Below are 10,224 nucleotides of genomic sequence, written 5' to 3' on the forward strand. Positions count from 1 at the left end.
GACCACACATTTTATATCAGAAGTGGGTTAAAGTCCACTAGGAATAGTATAGTTTATGCAATTACCACATTCAACAACCGTTCTCTGGATAATTTAGTATTTCGGGTATTATGCATTTTAGTACGCATTGCCACCAATAATTAATTAATATGTATAATAATGCAAATAGTAAAATATAGGCCTATATCAAACAGTTTCAAAACATCTGGGAAAGAGTATAGTTGGTGAAGGTCGCTGGTTTCCGCTCTTGGTCAGCGGCTTTTAAACCGATAATATCCCCTCGTTTCTTAACAAATGAAAAAACGCTAAGGGTTTAACACTTTTGTGTATGACTATTTTGAAATGTATCGGGAAAGTTGGTTCGGTTCATTATATTATATTTCGCGGAATTCCCTGGGATGGCAGTGACGCAGTTTTGGAAAGTCCTGGAAAGAAACGTGTGGTGGTGCAATAGTGAAGGTGAAAAGAAATGAATCGACGCAAAGAGTGAGTTCGAGTTCGGACATCCGATAAGAAACTCGTCTTCAACTTCGATCCCGAGAAGTACTCCAACGACCAGAGGCTGGAAGTCTACGCCTCGCAGTCACGAATGTTTTAAATTAGTGTAGTCTACCTCGCAGATGGAACGCCTCGACCAGCAACCAGCCACGCTCGGTTGACGGGATCGATCCTGCAGTCCTAGGACGACGGAGCAGCGCTCTCATGAGCCAACAAAGTAGATAAGGACAATTCATACCGGGATACCTAACTTACTTACTTAGGCCATTCGTTGGCATCACCCAGAACTTCGTGTTCTCTACATTGAGGAGTTCGTCTCCGTTATCGCTAACTGTCCGCGCCATAGTGTAAGGGGTACCCCGTTTCATCACTCGAATCAAACTAATTATGAACCGTTACTAACGAACCAATTATTTTATTTTTTTGTCTATTGTGGTTTAATTGTCTATTTCATGAATTAATGCCAGTCTTTCCATTGTTTTTTATTTTAGTTAATTTATTTAGTAGTAGTAGGGAATGGGGCCATTTAGCTTTTAGGGTTTTATAAACTTAGGGTTGTAAACAGTTATTTTCTAATATTAAACGTTTTCTTAATTAACTTATTAATCCTTTGCGTTCTGATTTGCCCTAATTCCTATCGTTTAACTAGTTCTTAATTAACTACGCTGGCTGAGATGGGTAAACTGCTATCTTAACCAGGAAAACAATAGATGGCAGATGAGTCGTTTTCGGCTTAAGTTCGAAAGCGCAATGCTACATAATTATTTTATTTCATAGCCGAGACGTGTTTTAAGTGAAATACTTGCAAACTTAGGTAATCGTAAGCAAGCGTTGTATTTTACAGGCTTAGTTGCTTTATAAAGTTGTATACTTTACCTGACTCAAGAATGATAACGCATGATTTCTGCCTGTTAGCCTCGGGCGCTTTTCGGTCTTTCCAGTTGAAGAAATTGGTAACAGATCCATCGGACCACTTAAACGAGTCTTGTAAATACGCGCTGAGACCAATCCAGGCACTTGGCTCTTTGATAAGTTCAGCACTTTCAAACTGAATAAAAAAAACCAAAGGGACCACTTAAATAGCATCGAAATAAATGCGTTTTGGATCATTATGCTTAAAAGGCATACAATAGGCTTTTTGATTGGTTGAGCACTTTACACAGTAGAAATAGAAGGCCAATTAAAAGATAATCTTCCCTTAGGTTAATAAGTTGAAAGTAACTAAATTTCAAATATTCTCAAAATGTTCTGTGCCTCCTTAAAAATATCATTGTGCCCCTAGAAAAATATCAAAGTAAACAAAATCAATAAAAAATATCCTATTATTTTATTATATTTAGTTACGTCCAACTGTTCAAACTATGTTATTTTCTTTCGTGTACCTTGCTTTACTATATTAGTATAGTTTTACCTGTAGCAAAAACAATAATATGGCAAGTAATCAAGTACAAATATTGATTATAAGGTGTGCTCGTTTATTCATTTTTACCCAAGTATACTAACTGTGTAATGACGTGCAATGGTTCAGAATAATAGAAGGTTCTAAATTGGCATTATTCCCTCAAGCGGCCGATTTCCGAAGCTTTCGTGTGGACAATGGTGAAGCAGACGCTATTTTAACAGGGTTGCCATGCATTTTTCGTTCTAAATTATTTATTTCATACCGGAAATGTATCGCAACCCTGATAATAAGTAGCTGGAAAACAGGGGCTGCCACACATTTTCGATGAATTAAAGGCTTCAAAAGTCGCTTGGTGACTTAGGCCTAAGGTGGTGCCTAGGGGATAAATTTGTTGTAAAAATACAAAGATATGAAGACCAAACTAAGGTGATTGGTAATTCAACTTCGATTCACGTTCTATATAAATTTAATTTATATCTACTTAAACCACGTGTTCCAATGATAAGCGCCAGTGTGACCCGTTTGGACCCTTAAGCTCGATTTGGTCATTTCAAAGTAGTCTTTGGAAACAAATTGATTTTTAAGGGTGTCCCTTAGAAATTTGCTGGGCCCCGTCAACTGAAAAATCCTGGCTACGGGCCTGGTGTTATAACTCTTTGATAACTGGCTAATGATCATTTACAATAAATTCTGACGTCAATAAATAATAGATTATACTTTCTGTATCCACTTAGCAACCATTGATAATGAAAGAAGTAGTTAGACTATTAAATCTGCGAGATTGAAAAGTAGTTATGACCTCCGCCCCCTCCCCCCGTATATGAAAAGCATAGATTTTAGAAAACGGAGATTATTTTTATAAGGAGAAGGAACTTACTATTCGAGCATCAGGAGAATTAAAAGCAACGCTAAAAATAATATCAACGTAATCATTTACCTTCAATATAAATAAATAAATTTTTGGAGTAACGCCGATAAAAAAATTCGTTAGTATATTTTGCCCCGCATAGATCGCGCCACGTATTTTGGTCCCTTTTATATTTCGAACTCTCAATATGGTATCTATTTCTTTCTATCTCAATGGAATCGACGAAACTGCAAAAAATTGGTCAGTACTTACGACACTTTTAATGTAGTTGTTCTCTGTCTTTGACGTGATGGACAACAGATTGGATTTCAAGTCTTTGCAATACTTGTCCGCTTCATCCCAGGTGCGACGCTCTGACGTTTCGACGAATTTGTAGCAAAATCCGTCATTCATAAACCAATCATCTTTACCGTTAGTACACGCAATAAGTTCGCTAAATGCTAGGAAGAAATTAACAAATGGCGATAAATATGCATGTATTAAAAACAATATCGCCCACATACGTTCGTACAAAATGAAGCTGGTAGAATATAATTTGCAGGTTTTGTCTTAATGCGATAACTATCGCTAGAGATCCTTAGAAGGTGGAAAAATAAGGAATCCATCAGCTGATATACGTTTCTTTGTATTCATTTTGAAGAACTTAAAACATTTAAGCGTTGATGAACACCTCCAAAATAGTTTGTTATATACATAATAGATGGCGTCCATAAGTAACGTATTAACAATAAGTAAAACACTTCCTGTGGTTTTAATGCTAATTTCCTGTCCGAACCTAATTTTGACATCTGACCTTCTCTCCAATTAAGCTCCTTGGTAGTAGTATATTTCGCCTTGGCCATATTTAGACACTAGGGACATGGATTTAAAAAAACTAAGGATGTTCAACAGAGCTAGATATCTCTATTAAAAGAAGTGTAACTAGGTGTCCCGAACTGCTCTCGTAGCGTCAGCGTTGCCAGACGTACCATAATTATGGTACAATTCAATCATGGATTAAACACTAAAGGATGTTCCACTAGCTAACGTGTTCCCTCACCCGCGCTTAACTCCCCTAGGGGCACCGGTTATGATTTTGTAGCGCCATCTCCTTTTTTTTTTAATAATTTCGCGGGCTTTTGTAATTTCGTAATTTTCGTCTGCTCTTTTAGTTGAAGATTATAACCACATGGATCAAAAAACGCTTCTTTTATCAATCTGCAATTTCGTTTAAAATTACAAATAGTAAAAAGTGAAAATGTTGAATCTGCAAAGCTTCAAATCCTAAAATCAATATCTTTGGTAAGTATATAAACGAAGTATTATTCCATGCCTGTTTATTTGCCCCTGGATAGAAAACAATTTCCGGTTTGCGGGCTCGCGCCGCTAGGTGGCAAGGTTACAGAGTATTTTTGCGTTTTTTTGCTCGTTGAACATCCTTTAGTGTTTAATCCATGATTCAATAATTCCAACTTGGAATTTAAGTCGTACGGTTCGTACCATAATTTTAACAGTGTGCTATATGGTACGCCTTTTCGCAATAAAATTAATAAGGTGTACACTCTGTCTGAAAAGTTTGTTCGTCCTATAATTTAAAAATGTAAATGGGGATAATTTATTTTCTAGAAATGCTAGTAACAAAGTTCCTAGCTTGTTGAAAAGAACAGAAAAAGCCCTACAATACACATATTTTGACATAAGGAAACTTATAGGTTTTGACCTATTTTCGTCTAAACTTTCCAAAATGTGGAATAGTAACTTTTTTTGCCGCTTAGAAATTTGATTTTATATTGTGATTTTCATATTCCTCTGGGTCGATTTAAATAGGAAAAGTGTTTGAATTTTTAAATTTCAACCAATAGTTCGCGAGCTACGGCCTTTTAAATATTAGGAGAGAATTCGCATTTAACTAATTGGCGCAGCACTCAATACTAACATATCAAGAAAGTTGTTTCGGCGTCGAACTTTTATTCATCGACTTCTTGATATGTTAGTATTGTGTGCTCCGCCAATTAGTTAAATGCGTATTCTCTCCTAATATTTAAAAGGCCGTAGCTCGCGAACTATTGGTTGAAATTTAAAAATCCAAACACTTTTCCTATTTAAATCGACCCAGAGGAATATGAAAATCACAATATAAAATCAAATTTCTAAGCGGCAAAAAAGTTACTATTCCACATTTTGGAAAGTTTAGACGAAAATAGGTCAAAACCTATAAGTTTCCTTATGTCAAAATATGCGTATTGTAGGGCTTTTTCTGTTCTTTTCAACAAGCTAGGAACTTTGTTACTAGCATTTCTAGAAAATAAATTATCCCCATTTAAATTTTTAAATTATAGGACGAACAAACTTTTCAGACAGAGTGTACCATATTTTCAATAGTTCTGATAGGACATAACATATTTTCCATAATTTTCGAATCCACTAATATTTTGCACTCATGTTCAGCACAAAAAGTTTATTAGTTGCCTTTGTTTCCATTAAATCTCGACGTTCCAAAACCGCAATATTTCGTAGTTTTAGCACGAAAAATCACTTCTAATTTTTAAAAGCTCGCCAATCTCTCAAAACAAGCCCTCATAATGGAAGTGAAATAATTGTGCCAAGAAATCAATAACTTTGGAGCTTATATACCGTAATTTCTTTTTTTACATCTGGCAACATTGCGTAGCGTGTTTGGAATTTAACGGTTTTAATTTTATAACTACCATTGAATTGGGAATAATACGGCGAGAATTACAATTACGATTTCGGTTGCCATGGTTACGCGGGACCTGTTCTGATAAGAACGTACGAAATTCATCTTTATAATTAGGCGGTAGCGCCATCTATATTTTGTAAAGTTACATGGCTAAAAATAAATAATTATTAGCTAACTCACCGTAACTTGAGTTAAAAAGGATCGTGTTGACAGAATAAAATTATTTTTAAACAACTTCAAAGGTTTGTTTGTTACGAGAAATCATAAATTTCAATTTCGCATCAGATTCGCGAAAAAATTCAATTGCAATATAGTTGCCACCTTTAAAGACAGATGCCGCCACGGTAGAACGATAAAGTTGAATAAGTCTCCTTTTTGAACGAAATTGGTCCCGCCAGCCAGATTTAGTTGTAACTCGGATCAAATAGATCGTCGAGTAATAAACTAAATTAAAAATAAATAAAATAGCCAGAAATTCCAACGGTAGACCGGTTTCGTTCTATTTGGAACTCATCAGTACCGTGCGGGAAATCTGGCTGGCGACTATCAAATCGAAAAGAGAAACTAAGCCTAAACATTAAAAATTTCAAAACGCGTTGCATATAGCAACGGAAAGCCGAAAAGGGGGGAGTGTGGTGGAGAATAGTATATACGATAAGTTAAGTTAGAAGAAACCACCTATGGACTGTGAGAAGGATGATAAAATACGCGAAAAAGTAGATAAGTCCATAATTAAAAGGGATAATATAGCTAAATCCTAAACAAATTTGAAGAAATTTAAAAACTTACTAATAACTCGTACCGATAGGTCTTCGAGCAACGCGAAACTCGGATCAAATAGATCGTCGAGTAATAAACTAAATTAAAAATAAATAAAATAGCCAGAAATTCCAACGGTAGACCGGTTTCGTTCTATTTGGAACTCATCAGTACCGTGCGGGAATTTCTGGCTATTTTATTTATTTTTAATTTAGTTTATTACTCGACGATCCATTTGATCCGAGTTTCGCGTTGCTCGAAGACCTATCGGTACGAGTTATTAGTAAGTTTTTAAATTTCTTCAAATTTGTTTAGGATTTAGCTATATTATCCCTTTTAATTATGGACTTACCTACTTTTTCGCGTATTTTATCATCCTTCTCACAGTCCATAGGTGGTTTCTTCTAACTTAACTTATCGTATATACTATTCTCCACCACACTCCCCCCTTTTCGGCTTTCCGTTGCTATATGCAACGCGTTTTGAAATTTTTAATGTTTAGGCTTAGTTTCTCTTTTCGATTTGATAGTCGCCAGCCAGATTTCCCGCACGGTACTGATGAGTTCCAAATAGAACGAAACCGGTCTACCGTTGGAATTTCTGGCTATTTTATTTATTTTTAATTTAGTTTATTACTCGACGATCTATTTGATCCGAGTTTCGCGTTGCTCGAAGACCTATCGGTACGAGTTATTAGTAAGTTTTTAAATTTCTTCAAATTTGTTTAGGATTTAGCTATATTATCCCTTTTAATTATGGACTTATCTACTTTTTCGCGTATTTTATCATCCTTCTCACAGTCCATAGGTGGTTTCTTCTAACTTAACTTCTAGATTTAGTTGTACGTCTATTTATTCCCAACTCAGCCAAGGCTTAATGTAAATTCTAAATTAAATGCTAATTTCGTAATTGAAAGGCTTATCCGATGATAAATCTTAATAGGAAATTTCTTTGACATCGTTTGATGAAGACAGACCTAATGTTTCATAAGTATAATTCGAAAACATAATCAATTTAATCATCTCCGTGGTAACCGTTGTTCAACATTCTTCGCTCCTCCGCTCTCGCCTAGGTCACGTGTGACGAAACAAAAACATATTACATCCGTTTGGACGATTTCGCCAACGATATAGCGTTCGTGACAGGTATTTTTAATGTTTCTAGCTCTGCTGAATATCCTTAGTTTTTTAATCCATGCTAGCAAAAGCGACATAAGACCCAAAAGTATGTCAGTACGGTAGAATGTTTAATAGGTGCTTGTCTCGAAGTAAAAAGAGGGAGTGGGAGAGAGGGTGGAAAATACGTCATCAAAATTTGAAATTTTCTCCAGCGCCGCCGAGTGAGGCGTTTTAGAACGTATGTCTACGGGCGAGTAAATCGAAGAGAGATAATCGCGCCAGACCATAGACTAAATATACAGTTGCTAGTACTGTTCCAACTAGTAGGTTATGTAGTCTGTTGTGAGACTAGCTCTCAGTAAATATTTTAACGGGCGCAAAGGTAGAGTTGACACACTTTTGGGTCTTATGTCACTTTTGATGCTAGGGATCTCTGTTCTGAACTAAACCTAGATTGCGCAATAATTCTGATGTTTCCTAATTGACATACTTATTGTTATTATGTTAATAATGCGACGTCGTATAAAATTAAAACGATATTTCCTGGCCCAATGACATACAACTATAGTTAATATCCATTTCATGTTTTTTTCGTAAAAACATTTTACTAACAGTGGAGCGTAAGTAAAGGTATTCATTATATTCCAAATTCGTACGTGTGATACATTTTATCTCAGTCTATTGGACTCGCAAACTGAGAACGCTTTGCTAGCTTAGAACAGTACATCAGAAATTATAAACGAGACCGTTTTTACACTAGATCGCTCAGTGTTATAATTGTTAGTTATCGAAGAGACTACTCATCATAGGGAAATTCTAAACGCACCTTCAGATTTCTGACATTTTCAACATTCGATCTATCAACATTTCAAATTATAACCAACTAATAATTACTAAATCATTAAATTAAAATGAGTGAAAAATGTAATAAAATAAATAAAATAATTAAGTATTTTTAAATAATATGCTGAATGTTTTTGTGCTTAAAAATAATTTTGTTTTGCTCTTAGACTCAACGGAATTAGCGCAAACTTGATTTGAAATTATTTAATGAAGGTGGAAATTGTACCCACAGATTTCAGTAGAGAACAATTTGTAAATATTTGTACTCTCTACAAAAAACTTTAGAAACATTTTTTTTAAATGAGGCAACACGAAAACCATCATAAATAATGTTTGAAGAAAGCAATGTAATCCATTTTTAGTAATTATGTGGTAATGCGGGTAAACAAGTAATTTCCTTGCACTGTCCCTGTTCTACAATATTTTCTATATAACGATTTCAAATATCGTGGGAATATTATAATTTTTGTATAAATAAACACCAGGACATTGATTTCAGAATAGAAATGATTTGTATCGTAGCGCACTTCCTTCAATTGTTTTTAGCCCCATCTTCATCCTTTCAAATTTAGTATTGTCCTTCCACTAATACGTTTTTCGTGTACTTGGCTTTAGCTAAAATACGAATATTTTAAGTATCAACCACTATTATTGATATACAGTGGATTGTTCATTATGGTACGAGTAAAAAAGTGAAATATGTCAAATAAAGGGGGGGGGAGACGAATTAAAATGGAGTGTTACTTGGTGTTTTGACCAATCTATTTGGGGTTAAACCGAAATTTCAAACGTTTAGTCGATCTGACTTGTTTATTTTAATTTCTATTTTCTTACTATCGCTTTACGGAACGATATGGAGCGAAAGTGCTTTATAAAATGGTTTCCGCAACATTTTAAATGGAATATAACCACTGACACATTCTTTATGTTGGGAATTACTTGCGCAACAAACCACTAAAAGTCATGAAGGAATAGCTAAAGAAAAGATCATTTTGATAATATATATATATAGTCGAAGAGCTAACCACTCTTAGAAAGTCTGTACACCAGATTACGCTTAGATTAGCACTGCCAAAGGCAGGGACTTCAAAGATTACGCGTAATCCCATTAGTACAGTCAAAGGTACGGCTCTGTACACCGATTACGCGGAGTGATCAGCCCCTCGTATATAGTATATACGTAACATAATGTTATTTAGAAAAAGGTTTGTTTTTGAATCCTTAAGATTTCGCGTATTATTTTTCGGCGATGCCGTGGGGACCTCTCCGATTCGAAAAATTGATTAAATTATTTTAATAGATTTAAAATTAATTAAATGGAAAATCTATGCCGTAATAATTATTTTATCTTATGTTTCAGAATAAGGGTACATTAGTTTTAACTTACCTTGTTTTGAAATTAAAGTCAGTAGAAAAGAAATAACTGTTATTTTATTTAAACCCATTATTGCATATTTCTCACGCTGTCAGACGTACTTGTTAAAGAATTAAAGAGGTTTTCAAATGTCTCGGCCAAAACTTGGCGAAACCGCAGCCTGTCATATGATAGTAGATACACCCCTTAGTTCGTAATCTTCTCATTCTTCTATTGTTTTTAATTTCGTCTTTCGAGCATTGTTGAGAATCGAGTGCCTCTTATCTCGCCTTTTACCTTGTCCAAGTAGAAGCGGTGGAAAGCCGGTTTCTTTACAGTTAACGTAACTCGACAGTACTGTCGAAACCAATAGAAGCTTTGAACGGGTTGTAGCTCTTCGCTTCGCTTTTCCATCGCTTTCCGTGTCTGGAAATACACAGATTAATCAGCTAATTGGCTGGTATGATTTTTTTATATATTCTCCTCTTTACTACCACTGAATAAGCAAACAAACGTTAAATTAAAAACTTAGTTTTAGATATGGAGGGATGTGACAAGCTGAACAAATATTACGAAATGTGAAATGAATAAGAACCACAGCTATGGGCTGCATTGCAAAGAGTGATAAAACACGCGAATAGGTAGAATAATTAAAAATGAAACGGAACAAAAAAGCTTTACCCTAAACAAATTTGAAGAAAT

The 10,224-nt window shown here is 35.1% G+C and overlaps 1 protein-coding gene across 2 annotated transcripts in view; it reads right to left on the minus strand.

The window, feature by feature from the left end:
* LOC149925202 (macrophage mannose receptor 1-like) overlaps window positions 1-9,933 on the minus strand; it is a 72,130-nt gene extending 62,197 nt beyond the window's left edge. Inside the window, exons 1-3 of one of the 2 annotated variants that reach the window (XM_090161106.1) lie at window positions 9,556-9,933; window positions 3,021-3,208; window positions 1,375-1,546 (exon numbers count right to left, since the gene is read on the minus strand). In XM_090161106.1, coding sequence (XP_090017232.1) covers window positions 1,375-1,546; window positions 3,021-3,208; window positions 9,556-9,613 — 418 coding nt within the window. In that variant the 5' untranslated portion in view covers window positions 9,614-9,933. Of the gene's footprint in view, window positions 1-1,374; window positions 1,547-3,020; window positions 3,209-9,555 lie in introns of those variants that run through there. The other variant, XM_090161107.1, reaches the window with a different exon arrangement.
* Between the last annotated feature and the right edge of the window lie 291 nt (window positions 9,934-10,224).

This window comes from Leiobunum rupestre, chromosome 10 (genome assembly GCF_980474605.1).
Source record: "Leiobunum rupestre chromosome 10, qqLeiRupe1.1.hap1, whole genome shotgun sequence".
Lineage (NCBI taxonomy): Eukaryota > Metazoa > Arthropoda > Arachnida > Opiliones > Sclerosomatidae > Leiobunum > Leiobunum rupestre.